Source organism: Pyrus communis, chromosome 5 (genome assembly GCF_041283825.1).
Source record: "Pyrus communis isolate YQ-2024b chromosome 5, ASM4128382v1, whole genome shotgun sequence".
In the NCBI taxonomy this organism is placed as follows: domain Eukaryota; kingdom Viridiplantae; phylum Streptophyta; class Magnoliopsida; order Rosales; family Rosaceae; genus Pyrus; species Pyrus communis.
In genome coordinates this window covers 3168065-3185881 of record NC_142569.1, presented here as the reverse complement: position 1 = coordinate 3185881, position 17817 = coordinate 3168065, and the positions used below count along the sequence as shown (strand labels likewise).

Genomic DNA, 17817 nt, shown 5'->3' with positions numbered 1-17817 from the left:
AAACACTTGAAATACTTTCTGCAAGAAGCACATAACTGATGCTTCTTGTAGAAAGCACTTAAAAGTGCTTTTGAACCCAAAAATAATTTCATAAAAAACGCTTTCATTCAATTTAAAAGCACTTTCAAACGAGTCATTATAAAAATTAAATATTAAATAAATAAAAGAACTGAAAATGAGCATGCAAGTGGCGAGGTAATAACACTCCAATTCAACCTAATCCATTAGTGAATGGTTTTGTTTGAAACAGTTGGTCCATTTGGTTGGAAGAAAGAATGAAACTTGTAAAAGATACAATTTACAGACAAATTTGAAATGGTGTTGATCCTTTTGGGTAAATTTTACTAATAAGAACGTAAGCACGTTTTATTTACAACAAAACTCCAGAACCAAGTTATATCGAGGTCATTAGGTTATAACGAGCAACACCGACACCAACGGCAGGATTAACGAACCATCGAGTTGAGTCGCTGGTGCTGGTAAAAATGTGGAGCTGCCTCTGTGAGCCAAGAAGGATCTATCGAAATCACATTCCGCATGTACTGCTTGTCGGTTGAGACAAGAGAATGGTACAGAACCGACTTGGGATTAACTCTGCAAGCAAAATGAATTAACACAGCTTAAGATAGTCTAACTAAGCTCTAATAGAAAGATAGTGACAGAAAGGCGAAAAGAATAACAGTTGAAACGTCGCTGCTTAGGTCCGGCGAAGCATAATTTAAGAAACGTATATGCGATTAAAGTCAAGAAAGGGGCGACGGATGGGAAGGGGGGGGATTCAAATGAACAGTAAGCAGTGCCTGAGTAAATAATTCTTTACTTACCTGAATAACACGGATGATGGGTGAATATAAACTTCTTGAGAACCTCTAATAGTCTTGTACTTCCCGTCGTGACTTGATGCCTTCAGAGTTCAGACAACGGAACAGTTATCAAACAGTAAGAAAATTTTGTACAAGCCATCATGGTATAATAAAAAAATAATAATCTAATAAAACAGGACAAGGTGAACCTAAAAAAAGTTTTAACTGGAAAGAAAATGGTTGAAACTCATAAAACCAAAAGAAATAAGGCATTAGTGCAAAAGTAATAAAGAAAATTACTCACATCTAATCGACATGCATTAGCGAAAAACCCACTAGTAATGGCCTTCCTCACTACCTGCAAGATGTAAACAGTAGAAACATTCAGAAACCAGAAAAAAGAAAGCCCTTTACCACCCCAAAAAAAATTGAAAAAGATAAAACTTCCAGGTCTCTAGAAAAGTATGCTCTCAAATGAGGACCATAAGAAAATGAATCAATCCTACTTGGGTCGGGAACTTTGGATGCTTGATGCCAATTGAATTGTTGCTTTTATACTGAATCGAAAAAACTTACCACTGTGTCTCTTTCACAAGATTTCAAGACAATGCCTAATCTCTGAGCCGTTCTTCTGAGTTGTCCTCTAATTTCAATAACCTTTTTCTGCACAAAAGAAACATGTCACTTAAAAAAGGTGCATCGACCACCGTCTGGGAAATTGATCAATCCAAATACTGATACAAACCATGGCTTGGTAGTTTACAAAGTTCTTATGGCACCACTGTGGCGATTTACCAGACTGAAGAAATCCTTTGTAGACATTTAGGAAACTCACGTGGTCGCCCTGCATGGAATCAAGAATATCAAACAGGACAGCACTAAGCATAGAAAGATTAGACAAGTTGAATATATATTCCATTAAAAATTTTGAAATTTAGTACCTCGGCAGCCGCAAAATTCAACTTGGCTTCATCCAGTTCCTTCTGCGATCCCCTACCCGAAACCCAGATAGTCTGCAGGACGAATATTTTAATTGTGAAGTACTGAATGGAAGATTTCTTTTCAAGTAGCATTCATATACAAAGTACAAATTGAGATATTTTCTGTAAAACTGAATGTGGTTTATTGTAACGAATGTGCAACCTAAATATATATGCATATTTAGGTTGTTCTTCAATAATTTGATTCTAATGGTGAGTTGGAGAGAAGAAAAATGTACAAAACATTCAGTAGTGTTAAGAGAATTAATGGGATTTACTTGAATGGAGAGAACGGCAGCAATGGTAATTATCTCTTCTGAACACCCCAGTTCACCTGAAGATAATATCATTTTTGCAATCATTGGTTCCTACAAAACATTTAATTTAAACAAATTAGTCAAATTCTTATTTACAGCAACCCGTACAGAAGTGTGAACATTAAAAAAAAATATGAAGAATTTCAGACGACAAAAACGACATATGAAACCAGTATTTTCACAACTGCTTCACTAAATGCATTTGAGAAGGTGGTTAGTTCAAGAAAAGATATTGGTGGGAGATATAAAAAACGAAATGCAACTGTCATACTGCATTCCATTAATTGTGGCATACAAATCCAATATGACAACAAACTGGAATTATTATGCAGAAGCAGAAAGATCACACATTTCATTTGCAACGTACCAATGGAAACTCAGCAATTTGAAATCCAGTTGGCGAAGTAAGTTTTGCATCATCATCTAGGACTCCAAGTGAATAAAGCACTTCAAGCGCTCGAACCATTGCTTCGGAAGAAGGAGATGCTGGCCAATCAAAACCCAGGATATTATCTATTCCCAAGGCTTTTAACTGGAAGGCAAGAAGACACTATTAGCATCTACATTCCAGAAGAAAGCTCTCAGCTCATAGTCAATTATTAAACATCAAAGTATTGCACACAAAAGAATCACTAAGTCTGCAGGCATGAGACTCATGGAAAATTTGATTAATTTGAAACGGATATTCTAACATTAAGTTCATAGACTATTGTATGTCCTAGAACTATGGGATAGCCTTATCACATATTTGAGACATATACAGGGTGCTCCAGATGGAGGCCTACTGGCAATGAAAAGCATGGCCTTGCACCATAAGAGAATACCTGAATCACACAGGACACAAGATTTGACCTCTGTATCTCTGGAATCCCCTCATCAGACATTTCCTTTGCAAAATACTCTTCCGTATATAGCCTTGTTGTAGCCATGGAAACATAAAGGGGAAAAGCAACTTTGTTAGGACTCAGAATTAGCTTAAAGAGAAACGGTTATTAGTTTATAAAGCATCCATCAAAATAGTCGTATCAGGACTTATTCTGTATCTGTTGCATATTACTTCTTATGGGAAGTATATCTCTGTCAGCTAATATAATAATCTTGTAGGCGCATAAGATTGATAACTTGTCTATAAACTTAAACTCTCAAGTGATTTTCTTTTTATCTTTTAACAATAATATACCTGTTCTCGAAAATTTTGAGGAGTGTCTTAGAATTAATTGCATCCACAAAACTAACACATTACATAAGGTCTTTTCATAATATAGGTCTTTTCACAATATGGCACAAGTTCGGGAACAACAAAGTGAAGTAAAATAACCATAAAGGGTGCAGACCTGTAACATTTCCCAGGCCGAACTCTTCCAGCCCTACCAGTTCTTTGTCTAGCAGATGCCTTGGATATTGGTGCCACTACCAGATTTTCAATATCTGTTATCTACGAAAAGTAGATATAGAGTAAAAAATAAGAACAGTCAGATAGGCCTTGGATATCAATGTTCCAGTGTCAGCAAGAATCACAAGTTCAAAGATTCCTATTAAACCAAACAAAGTACACAATCTTCAACATAGCAAATCTTATACGTAAGTGGCAGGAAGGCAAGTCCTGCAGTCAGTATATACAGGCAATGAACATACACGCTTTAATAAATGTGTGCCTCTGTGTGTGTGTGTGTGTGTGTGTGTGTGAGAGAGAGAGAGAGAGATGATGATGAATATACCGGGTTGTAGAAACGCTGCTTCGAGAACCCACTGTCAACAACATAGACAACGCCCTGTACGAATTAAAGGAATATGGCCAGATGATGATGCAGTGCCTAATTGCTTCAAAGTGAAAACTTTACAGCTATCACCCTATTTAGCGTATGTGTTACCTCCAAAGTTATTGACGTCTCTGCTATATTGGTTGATATCACTACTTTCCTCTTCCCTCTGGGAGTAGGAGTGAACACCAGCTCCTAAAAAGCAGAAAAATAGAGGCCAAGATCAAAATTTGAAAGAAATTTGCAAGCCAGCAAGAATAGTCTACTTCGTCTAAGTACACAAAGTGTAGCAAACCTGCTCAGCACGTGGAAGTCCTGAGTAGAGCGGCACAAGCATCAATCCTGAAACATGAAGACATAATCCTTATAAAAATTGATGCATGTAGCGGAATCTTAAACTTTAGATTTTTAAACCCTAAACCGGTAAACCCTACTATTCCAAATTACACTATTTGGAACTTGGATTTTTAAAACAAATATTTACTATTAGTAATAATATATCTGCTAAAGATTCTGCACCTGATGAGTTCTTTCCGCGGTTTTGAGCTTCTTCAGTAATCAGCTGTACAGCAGCATCAATATCATCTTGACCAGTAAGAAAAACCAGAATATCTCCCATTGGTTCCTATACAATAAAATCAGTAAGGTTTTGTAGTAGAACTGAAAATATATGCATGTACACATGCAGGATGTTCATGAATGTAACAAACTGAAAACCTGTCATTTCGTTATACAAAGAAAAATTTTAGTGTCATCCAAATATCAGCTACCTGGTCATGGATCAATAATACAGTTGACACAGCAGCCCGAAGATAGTCAGATACAGGCTCCTCCACATAATGAATTTGTACATTAAACCCTCTACCCTGAAAACAAAAAGAATTTGTTGATGTCTCAGTTTTTATATAACTGACAGTAGAGTAAGCTCAAAACTTTTTGCACTGCCATATAAAGTTTCTTCTGCGATGAGTGAATGAGAGAGAGAGAGAGAGAGAGAGAGAGAGAGAGAGAGAGAGAGAGAGAGACAGACAGACAGACAGACAGAGACAGAGAAAGAGACAGAGAGACAGAGACAGAGACAGAGAGAACCATTATCTTATGGGAACTTACCTCAACTGATAGGACTGCAGGCTCCATATTTGGCCCAAGATCCTCTCCGTCTGGTCTGCGACGACTTTTTCTGGTTTACCATAAAACAAGATATCAACACTAACATTTCAAGTTTATTATACACAAATGCTCATGATATACACAGACAAATGTAATGGCAGAATTTCTAGGTGTATTTTACCCCCGACAATAAATCAACAAATCATATATTCCTGTAAAGAACAGTGTGAATATAAATTTGCCGACTTTTCACTTTTCAGGGCAGTGATTACAATCCACAGAAAACTAGTTAATCACAAGCAGGCAATAGCATACTAGTAACCCAAAGAACAAAAGAACAAAATCATGTGATCAAATACTAAAAACAAACCTGGGCTGAAAGAATTCAGACATCGACTTTGCTTGAATTGTGGCAGATGAGATAACCAGACGCAGCTCAGGTCGGCGTCGTTGGATCTAGAATTTCAGGATTCAACAGACATATCATAAAAACGCCAAAAGAAAACGCTAAAAACCCAAAATCTTTTGTTGTTTTGTGAGGCAACGGGATATGATTTTTTTAGCTGATACCTTTTTCAGGAGACCCAATAAAATGTCAGTTGCGATAGACCTTTCATGAGCCTCATCAACCATTATGACGCTGACAACCAAATCAGAAGAGATTGTGAGGAAAATGAAAGTTAACAGAAAGATAGTAAAATATTAATAACCAACTTTTTCATGCAAATAACTCCCCTTCACCAAAAACAAATACAAAACAAAAGAAAAAAGAAAGAAGTCCTAGTTAATTTTCTACAAGCCACAACCTATCAATGTCAAAAGACATGGAATTTCACTTTGCACACCATAAGGAATGGGCAGCAAGTGTGTCATATCTCATTATTAAAGACACTTTTGTATCAGTTCTAGGAAGGCAGTAAATACTATACAAAAATGATAGCTAGTACCTATATTTAGTCAAAAGAGGATCATCCATCATTTCCCTGAGTAGCACACCATCAGTCAAAAACTTTATCATAGTTACACCCTGTGCTGCCAGAACAGTAAAACCATCATTCACGACATGGAACTACAAACATGATAAATGGCATTGCAGACAATCCAACAAGAGATATGGTATGTGAAAAGATACTATGGTATGTGAAAAGACAATCCATCAAGAGAAAGTCAGAGGTTAAAATGATTAATAATGGGTCTCATTGTACTTGTAACATCTTCAAATCTTATAGTGTAGCCAACTTCCTCCCCAAGCTTGACCCCCATTTCTTCCGCGACCCTTGCAGCAACTGCCTGCATCAAAGGAAACCTAAAGAATCAGCTCTAGTTAAGACCATCAATATTAGTCCATAACATTTACTGTCAGTTGTGTATATTCATAAAGTTTTCATCTTTAATGTCTACCAGGTTCGGATGTAAGTTTAAATAAATAAAGTGGCCAAAAGTTTCACTTTTTCCTTAGGAAAGGAGAACCAATTACTTTCTACCGAGACATCTCTATAAAAGTATTTACAAACTAAAAGCTGCATAACAAGAAAGATAAAGAGGGTTCGATGACGCATTTAATTCAACATTGAAATTCAGGCAATAAGAAATCTTCAATGCGAAGATTTTCAAGCACAGTTTGAACATTCACGCAAATACCACAACTTTCAGATGACTTAGAACACTTTAGTAAAACTGGGAATAGCTGAATACCACAACTTTCAGATGACCTAGAACACTTTAGTAAAACTGGGAATAGCTGAATACCACATCTGAAATAGCTACCTGATGAAATTAATGAAACAAATTATGCAAGCAATGCTATGCTTAATAAACTGGGAATAGCTAAAACCAATGAATCACCTGGACAGCCAGCCTCCTTGGCTGGGTGCACGCTATAACCCGCCCTCCGTCAGCCCAACCGGCTTCTTTGAGGTACTGCAATTCCAGTAGACGTATCATAAACACTTTGAACTCACTTCAATTCATCAATTCAATAGAAATTCTGAATTCGAAACTAACAGATAACACCAAAGCTCCACTCGGGTTATTGAAAGGTATGAAAAAAAAGTCTTGGGTTTCAGAAAAAAGAAGCAAACCTGAGGAATTTGGGTAGTTTTGCCGCTGCCCGTTTCGCCGACTATGATCGTGGTGGCGTGAGTCTCCACCAGGTAAAGAATGGCAGTGCGGTACCGGAACACGGGCAGCCTTTGCCTCTGCCGCTCAATGTTCGCGTACCCAGAAGGGGAATTGAAGAAAAGGACACCGCCCTCTTCGTCGTCGACGAGGCGGGGCTTCTCGGTCCCTGGTTTCCAGAACTGCGACATTGTTGTGGCTCTTGCTTTTTTCCTCGGCGATTTCTTCCGTTGGGGTTTTAGAGCTTAACAGGTAGCTGCTCGCTCGAACACGGCGCGCAGGGCAGTCCAACTGTTGGGCTCCAACACCTGGACCCATCGTCTTTGGACTTTCAAGCCCCCCGTTTGGTTCGTTTGCCTAATCCCCAACCCACTCGAAACCAGCATATAGATAAATAGAAGAGTTGGGTCTTAACCTTAAGCCCACTCACATACAATAAAAACTAGCTTCTCTGCAAGCGTTGAAGACAGTTTCGTTTAATGGGTTTTTTTATTGCTTTCTATTTGATTTTCCGAATCTAGTTGGATTGGCCCGCCTATTAGGGATCGGTTGCTCGGGCTTGGCGGGCCAAGTCAAGTTGGGCCCTCATACATTTTTAATAAGGGAACTTTAACGAAAATCTCTCGGTACTATTCACTTTAATGAAAAACCACATTTTTACACTAAAAAGTCAATCCTGGTACTATTCACTTTACCCTTTATTTTGTCTTTATCGTTAGTTTTCAAGTCATTTTCAATAGTTTTCCTTTTTAATAATGCGAATGACTCGTTGGATATGTGGGCACATGAGAAAGGGTGACATTAAAAGTAAGGATATCAAAGTAAAGTAAGAGTGGCCACAATTGAAGATAAGATAAAAGAAAATTGGTTAAGGTGGTTGGAAATGTAACGACGACCTACAGATGCTTCGGTTAAAAAAAAAAAAAAAAAAAAAAAGAGATTATGAGACAGAAACTCAGGACAAAAATGATAGAGGAATACTTAGGAAGACTCAGAGGCTTCAAGAAAAAACATGGAATACTTGGAGCTAACAGAAGACTTGGCACAAAACCAAAGACAGTGACGTTCTAAGATTCATATAGTTTACCTCACTTAATAGGATAAGACTTTATTGTTGTTGTATAGGTGGGCATAGTTGAAGCCCCATTACTGACGTAATCCATTCCAAAGACTGCCATGGAAATAATTTACCAATAAACAAATCCTTGTTGGAGATAAAATATAAAAAGAAAAAAAGAATACAGAAAGAATGGGAAGAGATAAAAGTATCTATTATTCACATTAGATAGCTAATTTATAGGATTTAGGGTTTACATAAAAGGCGTCAAACTATCAAAATATTAGATATTGACAAAAAAATGAAGAATCATATTATAAATATTATTTCCAACGAACATAATAATAATATCAAGGGCATGAAGCATGGAGCCCTGCGTACGGTCAACCCTTGGATCTGGTCATGTGTTACTTAATGAGCAAACTAAATCTTACTTTGACGTATCTTTCTATCATTCATGGTACATTACAATTTACAACTAATTAAGGTCGAAGTTAAGGAGGAAAGTTATGGAAAGGGAACAGCTAAGGGAAAACACAAAAATAAAAAAAAAGGGAAAGACACCCGATCGACTCACCAACATCAAACACAACAAAGACATTCTAATTCCGTATTTTTAAGTTTGATTTCCCGATTAAGTTGGGTTTTATGTTTCTTGTTTTAGGGTGTTATCTTTTGTGTTTCGATTAGGATTCTTGTTTCAATTAGAGTTATTAATTAAGTTTACTATATATATAAACAATTGTTTGAGGTGAGTTTGTCGAATTTCAGTTACGTACACATTGTGTTTCTTGTACCTCAAGCAATTGCAATCGTGCGCGCACAACACTCTCTTTCCTTAAGAGCTCATGCGGATTCATACATATTTCTGGAAGTGACTTTCAAGTGTCCATGCGAATGGTGTGGAGATAAATTAATCGAATTTGTATCTGAAATTGATGGTGTACTATATAGTAAGATTGTTGATGTGGAGCAAGGGAAGTTGGTTGTGACAGGAACCCTTGGTAAAAAGCAACTCATCACGGCGATTAAACATTCAGAATTTTTAGTGGGTGTGAAGCTTTGGGGAAGTCAAAAGGGTTCGAAAAACTGGCGAATTCAACTCGAAAACCAGTTCAAGGACATGGTTACTGGTGAAAATAGCAAAGGTGGTGGCAAAGGAAAAAAAATTGTCGACCTCGATTTGTCTGATGAAGAGGTGCTGGATGATGATGGTTTGGGGAGATGGGTTGGCAGAAATATAAGTAAAAGACTGAACTGCATGAAACGGGAATGTCAAGGTGGTGACGAATACAATAGTGCTAATAGTTCAAGGATTTGCAAGAAGCAAGAATCAAGAATGTCAAGGTGATAGTGTTCCAAACCTATTATGTGTTGTTATGTGTTTTGACTTTCCCACATGATTTTAGAGGATTTGGTTGGGACACCTCTCATGCATTACTACAAATTTTAAATTTTCCACATAACGTTGGGTGATTGATTGTAAACATGGCCCCTTTAAAATCGTCATCGGTTTATGTAAGTCTTTATTTAAGAATGCAGTCAAACATTATGGGAATAAACATGAAAATAAGCAACTAATGAAGAACACGGAACTTGACATTAATTGATGCTTCGAATCATAGCAAAGAAGGGAACGACGGCGCCAAAGAAGTCAAAGGAAGCAATCCTGATAACTTACAGGATCTTCTGTCCTCCTCCCCTTGGGGTGGTGGGGAGAGAATACACGAAACCTCCTGTGTGTGTGGGTGTGTTCGGACCATGTGGACGGCATATCAGCCGGACCTTAAAATTTCTCCCGATAATCAACTGCCGCAACAGCAGGATACGATGGCGGCGACTATGATGGATGAAAATATAGCAATTGATCCTTCCACTTTATTCAGTGGTGAAAATGTTCATAGTTGCGTTAATTTGTAAAATTGCAACATTTTTTCTCTATTTTTTTGGGCGATTCAATTTATTTCCTCGGATTGTTGTGTCCTCTAGGATTCATATTTTTGTTTGAGTTATAAGATTTTATTTTACTTTTCAGTTACAGTGTTATTTGACTTTTGCTTATTATGCTACTTTTTAATGGGTAAATTTTTCAAATTAAACTTTCTTTGACTTCTCTTTCTTTCACCATGACAATTGACTTTGTAAGTCAACAAACAAGTTTCAATGAAAACTGAGGAATGATACGTTTTCATACAAGAGATTTTTTAGTGTATCTGAAATACAGGATAATATGTCATCTGTTATTATATAATAATACACGACGTCGTATTCGAATTACATTGAAAAATCTCTCTATACTTGTAAGTAAAATTATGGTTTGCTTCATCATAATTTTTAATTATTCTCTCAAGATGTCTTTTCACAGAGGTGTGGAGAAAACATTCTTTTTAGGGTTTTTATCACAAATGATCCCTGAAATTGACCATCACTATCAAGATGGTCCCTGAAATTGAAAATCAATCAATGTATTCCCTAAAAATAGGTGTCGCAAATCAATGTGGTCATTCCGTCACAATTCTATTAAAAATTTCGTTAAGTGCTGATGTGGCACATAAATGGGTCTCATAAGTCATTTTTTCTCACAAATGGTCCTTGAAATTTACCCGCGACATCAAAATGGTCATTGAAACTAAAAATCAATCAATGTAGTCCCGCAAGTAAGTGTCCCAAATCAATGTAGTCATTCTGTCACAATTATGTCAAATATTCTGTTATGTGCTGATGTGACACAAAAATAGATCACACAAGTCTAATTAAATTTAAAAAATTACAAATAGGTTTAACAATTTAATAGTTAATAAAAAGTTATGAACCCAAAAACCCAGTCCTGCAATCACCTCTGATCTTAGTCCACATTCCTCTACCTCCTTTGCTGTTTATTCTTTAAAAAAAAAAAAAATCTCAATATAGCCATCTTTACACACTTTGACATCCTTCATCAAATTGAACCTGGATCGAGATCACCTTTGGTGACAGCTTGGCTGATTGGCAACGACTTATGGGACATCACCATTAACATTTAGGCGATCAACATCTTCACAACCTTAATCTTGGAGAGCTTGTTCGGCACTTCTCTGCTGGTCTGGTGACTCAAAGAACGGAAATGACACGCCTTGATCCCGATGTCCGAGGGACATTGGGATGGCCACATGTTGGCCGATACCCGAGGGTGACGAAAGCCATTTAATGAATGCATATGCTAAGAACATGTAAAACATGCATTTTAGAAGGGGTCCACTGACAGATACTTCATCGTCGAAGAGCCGTGCGAAACAACTAGGAAGAACGGAATTGCCGCTAATAATCGCACATAAGCACATAAAATGTCCAATTAATAAAACTCTATTCAAACGATTGAATTTGGAAAAACGTACATAAAAAACGGATCCAGGACATCGAAATTAGCCCATGAAGGGTTCCGAACCCGTTGACTTTGACTGGTCAACATTCAATGTTGACTTTTGTTGCTGTTTGGGAGAATATCAGGGTTTGGCATGTTAGGAGAGGTCTACATTGAGATAATGAGGTTATAACCAAGGTGCATTTATTGTGGTTGAAAATTGTTTCCAAACCCCCTCTTAGGCCTTGGTTAAGCCTTGTGCCCTTAAGAATTTATGAAGGGGATCTCTCTTCGGAATTAGTCCTACTATAAGAAAAAAATTCTATTGTGCAAAAAGGTATTTAGACAAATTTTTAATTAATTATTTATTAAACCTACATTAGCACATAACAAAAAAATTAACAAAACTGTGACGGAATGATCATATTGATTTGTGACACTTATTTTCAAAAACTACATTCATCGATTTTCCATTTTAAGGACCATCTTGATGGTGTGAGTCAATTTCAGGGACCATTTGTGATAAAAACTCGTAAATCTTGTAGTGCCCATTTATGTGCCACATCAGCACTTTTTGAACATAATTGTGACGGAATAACCACATTGATTAGCGACACCTATTTTCAAGGACTACATTGATTGATTTTCAATTTCAAAGACCATATTGATGGTGATGATAAATATCAGAAACCATTTTGATTAGCGACACCTATTTTCAAGGACTACATTGATTGATTTTTAATTTCAAAGACCATATTGATGGTGATGATAAATATCAGAAACCATTTGTAATAAAAACCCTTCTTTTGATTAATCGCATTGTTGATTGTTTTAAAGTGGTTTTTTTTTACTATTCAATTCTAGCAATTTGGAATTCTAATTTTGAATTGGTTAATCGTTTCGATCTTAAGTTTCAATCTCAGATATACTAAATTGTGACCAGAATTTGAGATATTCATCTACGCTAATGCAGTCCTTTCAAAGGTTTAGAGAATGGTCCGCAATGTTGGCTACACGAGACTACAAGTGAGGTTGAGATCCAAGTCTAATGTTTGCATTCGGAAAATTAATGAGGCAGAGATATGTCGGCACTGATAATTCCGTATGGAAAGTCATATCAATGACAATTCAGAAAGAAAGAAAAAAAAAAGTAACCATGAAGTTTGGAGCTACTTCAAAAAAAAAGTACCAACACTTACAATTTTTACATAACCACATTCAGTATCTAAAGTTTAACAATTCAAGTCACTCTGGTATTCTAAATCAAAATCGTGAGAAAATAATTGGTTTGAGAGTCGGTCTACTTGCTTTTTAGAAGAGATCTCCTCACTTTTGATGCGTAAGCAGATAGTGGAGAAGAAATTTTTCCAGTGTGACGGGCACATGAAGTGGTACACCACGTGTCAGTATACAAATAGTGGGATATGTGTGTTAAAATGTTAATAACTTAAAAAATACAATTTTTCACCATTTACGTCAAAACACGTAATGTACCACTCGTGTTCTCCTCACAATTAAAAAATTCTCCTAATGGAGCTTGGACAGTAAGTGAGAAACGAACTCAATCCTCACGAGTGTATTTGTGTGTGCAATGCAAACAAGTTCATTCGGAATTCAGATTTTTTCCTAATTCTAACCTTACCAATCGAATTGAAAGTCAAGTTGAACTCTGAGCAGGTTCGGTTTAACCCAACCCAAATAACACCTATTGTAATTAGCTAAAAAAATAAAAAGAGACGCATGCATGTTGCTTGGAGCCTTGGCGATTACCTCTAAACTTAAACCCTAATTCCTAAACTTGAAGGGTAAAGTTAGAAATTAAATTTCTGTTCATAGAAGACCAAGTCACATGTATTGGTATGCCAAGTTCTCACTGTGCCAGACGAAGTCAAGGACAAATTTTCCTGGAAAATTTACTAACGCGTTTTTTCTAACACACAACCTTATATATGCCGTAGGACATACGTAAAATGTCATCATATAAACAAGTTACATGGAGCATGTTCTGTCATTATTTGTTGCTTCAAAATGCAAACCGAAATGTCTGTCGGTCTCACCAGCGCGAATCGAATCCAAAGGCTATGGTTTCTGTTTCCCAGGCTCATCATCTACTTTCTCACCATTCTCTCCTATGGAGTTGAAGCTGGCAGTAGCACCAATGCCACCAATGTTGGCGCAGTCATTAACGTTAACTCTCGTATTGGAAAAGAGCAGAAAACCGCCATGGAGATCGCAGCTGAGAGCTTCAACAACCATTCAAAGACTCATAAGCTTATCCTTCATTTTCGCGACTCCGGCAGAGACCCCTTTCTTGCTGCTTCTGCTGGTGAGTAAAGCAGTTAACACATGACATGACGGAATTTATAATAGTTAATTAGTTTGGACATGTATAAGCGTTGATGAAGATTTTTGATTTTTCGTTTTAATTTCTGTTGCAGCTGAAGAGTTGATCAAGGAAAAGAATGTAGAAGTAATAGTTGGCATGGAGACATGGCAGGAAGCAGCTCAAGTAGCTGATCTTGTCGGAAACAAGGCTCAAATTCCGGTGATTTCATTTGCAGCACCCTCTATAACCCCACCACTAATGCAACGCCGATGGCCATCTTTGATACGAATGGCAACATATGGTTCTGTTCAGATGAAATGCATTGCGGATATAGTTTCAGCTTACCATTGGAAAAGGGTGGTTGTGGTATACGAAGATGATGGCTATGGCGGCGATGTTGGGATGCTAGCTCTTTTGACCGAGGCCCTTCAAGATGTCGGTTCAAAGATTGAGCACCGTTTGGTTCTTCCGCAGATTTCTTCGCTGTCTAATCCAAACTGGGTTGAGCTAGAAGAGATGTTGAGGTTTCCCACCATGCAATCTCGGGTGTTTATCATTCTCCAGTCATCGTTGCCTACGGTGACTAATCTATTTCGATTGGCTGGAAAGATGGGACTTGTTGGAAAAGAGTCAGCTTGGATCATCACCGAGAGTATTGCAAGTTTGCTTGACCCTCAACACACCTCTGACATGAAGGGCACTCTGGGAATCAAGACCTACTATGCCAATAATACTAGTTCTTATACAAATTTCCGGAAGAAATTCCAAACGAAGTATTCAGAAGGAAATAGCGCCCAGCCAGGAATTTACGCTCTTCGAGCATATGATGCTATTGGAATCATTTCACAGGCCATAGGAAGAATGACTGATAACAAAACTAGCCTTGAGGTGTTGAAAACCGTATTGAGCAGTTATACAGGTTTGAGTGCGAACATGCGGTTAAACGGCGGTGAGGTACTGTACTCTCCAGTTTTCAGGATTGAAAATATTTTGGATGAGAATAGATTCCAAGAATTGAACTATTGGAAACCGGAAGTTGGGTTCTCATCGGATGAAGCAGGGAAATACAGATTCAGTGATGTTGGTGGAGTAATCTGGCCCGGGAACCTAACTAGTGCCCCGAAAGGCTGGGCAATGCCTACTGTTGAGAAGCCGATGAGAATTGGGGTGCCGGGTAAAACTTCCTTCAGCAAATTTGTGAAGGTTGATCGGTCCAGGCAAGACTCAGATAAGAAGAAGTATGTCGGTTTCTGCATTGCAATTTTTGATATGGTCATAAATCGTTTGAACTATTCTCTGCCGTATCAATTCGAAGTTTTTGATGGCTTGTACGATGATCTTGTGGAACAAGTCCATAAAAAGGTCAAACCATCATTTATTTTTCTATTTTTTCATGAAGATGAATTCGAATACTGTTTCGCTCTTTCATTGGTTTTGATTCGACTGTATGCTTGCAGGTTTATGATGCTGTGGTTGGTGACATAACCGTGCTAGCTGACCGGCTGGACAAGGTTGAATTCACTCAGCCATATATGGAGTCTGGTTTGTCCATGATAGTTCCGGCAGAACCCAAAAAATCAACATGGATGTTTATGAAACCTTTCACATGGCAAATGTGGGTGGTGACTGGTTCCATCTTAATCTACACAGTGTTCATCGTATGGTTCCTGGAGCGCCCGTCAAATCCAGAATTTGGTGGCCCCTTGAAGAATCAGATTGGCACAGCAACTTGGTTCACCTTCTCCTCTTTGTTCTTTGCTCACAGTAAGTACCAATTTTGTACATTTCACTACCAAAAAAGTGAGTATTAGAATTTTGTACATACACCCCTATTTGGCTTTGTAGCGACCATTCTAAACGCCCCTACCGCTCTTTTCTTCTTCGTAATGTATGATAACCAATGACAATCTAAAATTTTCAGGACAAGCCTAACTATGAAAATAGTCGGATCCAAAATTATTTGAGAATTAATCTTATCCTCATTGTAAACTTATGTATTTATTTCACAGAAGAGAAAATCTACAGCAACTTAACGCGAGTGGTGGTCGTAGTTTGGCTCTTTGTTGTACTGATCCTGACCTCAAGCTACACCGCTAATCTCACTTCAATGCTCACCGTCCAGCGACTGAAACCGAATGCAACATACATCGACACCGACTCCAAAGTTGGTTGCGACGGGGACTCATTTGTCATTGAGTACCTGCAGAATGTCCTTGGATTCAAAAACATCATCAAAGTGAAAAGCGAATACGGCTACCCGAATGAATTCAAAAAGAAAACTATAGAGGCCGCCTTTCTTGAACTCCCATATGCAGAAGTCTTCATGAATGAATACTGCGAAGGATATACTGCCACTGCACCCACCTATAGATTTGGAGGCTTGAGCTTTGTGAGTAATGACTAAATTGTCCACATTCTATTTCTTTCTGCGCTTACAAAATACGAAAATATGCATAAATAGAACTGGTTACAAACTTTTGGTCTAAAATATCTCAGTAGAAGTTACCATATTTCTGACCAACATAGCGAAACTAATAAAATTGTTTCCGTGTTCACCTTGCAGATATTCCAGAGAGGTTCTCCAATAGCACGTGATTTCACAAAGGTGATTCTAGAGCTGCTGGAGAATGGAGAAGTGAAGAAGCTACAAAATGAATGGTTGACTCCCAAGAAGGAGTGTCCACGAAATACAACTTCAAACGAACCAGAAAGCTTGACCCTCAACAGTTTTACAGGCCTCTATGTAATATCAGCTGCAACTTCCACCTTATGTTTTCTGCTCTCTTTTACTATCTGGCTGAGGAGGTTTCAGCACCAAGAGGCTGCAGAACAAGGCAGTGCAAGTCCGAGCGCGAGCGGAGAAACGCTTTGGAACAAGGCAGGCAGAATGGCCAAATTTTTTTACAATAGAGAGATTAATATTCCAACCAGAGCTCCAACTTTAGCACATTACGCAGAAGAATGGAGTTCTCCAAGGTGGGAGCACTCCACCAGGACCACCACTTCAAGTTACACTACTCCCGAGCATCCTCATCAGACCAAAAATCCACCAGAAATTGAATGCCTTACAATCCAATCCAATCCAACACGCCTAAACCAAAATCAACACAACCGGTTCAATTCCTTTGACTCATAGATCATTACTAGCTAAAATGCCGGCGTGATGTTGCGGGTTGTAAAACTGTGTTAAACGTGTGAAATATATTAAAATCTATTTATATCTATATCAAATTCTAAAAATCATTCAAAGTGTATTTAGAGATCACAAAATATAAAATGTCTTGAGTAAATATAGAAAATCATAAATGCATTTGGGCACACGTACCATTTGAACAAAAGGGACAGGGTTCCTGGTATGCTGCAACCAGTAAAGTAGCTAGCTAGGTCCAAATATCATCCATATTTTCCCCATCTACATTATGAAATGCTTATTATTCAAAATACTCTAGCAACCTTTATAGAACAGATTGGTTGACCGATCAACTTTTCAAATATTGATCCGAGTAGTACAAAAGTATGTAATCTCACATCTCTGATTGCTCATCCCTATATATGCAGCAAAATAGCTATACAACTCCATCATCGCCTTATATCATCTTTCATTGCATCCCTGACAAAAACAAAAACAAAAAAACAAAAACAAAAAAAGTGATTTAAAAATATATTTTCCCTAAAGTTTAGACTTTCAAGCGCCCCGTTTGGTTTGTTTGCCTAATCCCTAAGTCCACTCAAAACATAGATAGAAGAGTTGGGTCTTAACCTTAAGCCCACTCACATACAATAAAAGCTAGTCTATGTGCAAGTGGTAAAAAGAGTTTCATTTAAGGAATTGTTATTCGTACTTCAAAAATCTTATTCTACACTCTTTACAAGTGTATTTTTCTTTCTAATAGTTTGGAGTGCCAAATAAGATTTTTGGAGTGCTAATAACAATTTCATTCATTTAATAGACTTTTTATTAGCCAGATATAAAAAATAAAAAATATATATTGGGTAAATTTTATTT

At 37.5% G+C, this 17817-nt stretch overlaps 2 protein-coding genes across 4 annotated transcripts; one reads left to right on the top strand and one right to left on the bottom strand.

The window, feature by feature from the left end:
- Positions 1 to 199: 199 nt before the first annotated feature.
- Positions 200 to 7459, bottom strand: LOC137725367 (RNA helicase family protein). Of its 3 annotated transcripts, none has more exons than XM_088693774.1 (22): positions 7052 to 7459; positions 6816 to 6890; positions 6176 to 6260; positions 5918 to 6002; positions 5541 to 5610; positions 5341 to 5426; positions 4971 to 5040; positions 4631 to 4726; positions 4380 to 4485; positions 4156 to 4202; positions 3972 to 4055; positions 3819 to 3872; positions 3435 to 3535; positions 2925 to 3015; positions 2468 to 2632; positions 2062 to 2151; positions 1745 to 1816; positions 1549 to 1647; positions 1376 to 1466; positions 1108 to 1157; positions 825 to 904; positions 200 to 594 (listed from the first exon to the last, which is right to left on the bottom strand). In XM_088693774.1, exons 1-22 carry the CDS (start codon positions 7277 to 7279, stop codon positions 447 to 449), a joined length of 2073 nt encoding a protein of 690 aa, XP_088549900.1. In that variant the 5' UTR covers positions 7280 to 7459; the 3' UTR covers positions 200 to 446. The 3 variants fall into 3 exon arrangements, with proteins under 3 accessions (XP_088549900.1, XP_068320127.2, XP_068320129.2); XM_068464026.2 differs by having other exon boundaries at positions 1108 to 1161; positions 1380 to 1466; XM_068464028.2 differs by having other exon boundaries at positions 1108 to 1161; positions 1380 to 1466; positions 5918 to 5997; positions 7052 to 7311.
- Positions 7460 to 13474: 6015 nt separating this feature from the next.
- On the top strand, positions 13475 to 17051 carry LOC137726822 (glutamate receptor 2.7). Its single transcript, XM_068465779.2, has 5 exons — positions 13475 to 13811; positions 13924 to 15173; positions 15269 to 15575; positions 15821 to 16200; positions 16375 to 17051. Exons 1-5 carry the CDS (start codon positions 13514 to 13516, stop codon positions 16945 to 16947), a joined length of 2808 nt encoding a protein of 935 aa, XP_068321880.2. The 5' UTR covers positions 13475 to 13513; the 3' UTR covers positions 16948 to 17051.
- The last annotated feature ends 766 nt before the right edge of the window (positions 17052 to 17817 follow it).

Bases quoted from the DNA above. Each gene is read 5' to 3' on its own strand.
- LOC137725367 (XM_088693774.1), bottom strand. From the start codon at position 7,279: ATGTCGCAGTTCTGGAAACCAGGGACCGAGAAGCCCCGCCTCGTCGAC. The intron at 4,056-4,155 runs GTTTGCTACACT...TCTGCTTTTTAG, and splicing joins GACTTCCACGTGCTGAGCAG to GAGCTGGTGTTCACTCCTAC. The intron at 1,467-1,548 runs GTTTGTATCAGT...TCTTTTGTGCAG, and splicing joins TTGTAAACTACCAAGCCATG to AAAAAGGTTATTGAAATTAG.
- LOC137726822 (XM_068465779.2), top strand. From the start codon at position 13,514: ATGCAAACCGAAATGTCTGTCGGTCTCACCAGCGCGAATCGAATCCAA. The intron at 15,174-15,268 runs GTCAAACCATCA...GTATGCTTGCAG, and splicing joins TGGAACAAGTCCATAAAAAG to GTTTATGATGCTGTGGTTGG. The intron at 15,576-15,820 runs GTAAGTACCAAT...TTTATTTCACAG, and splicing joins CTCTTTGTTCTTTGCTCACA to AAGAGAAAATCTACAGCAAC.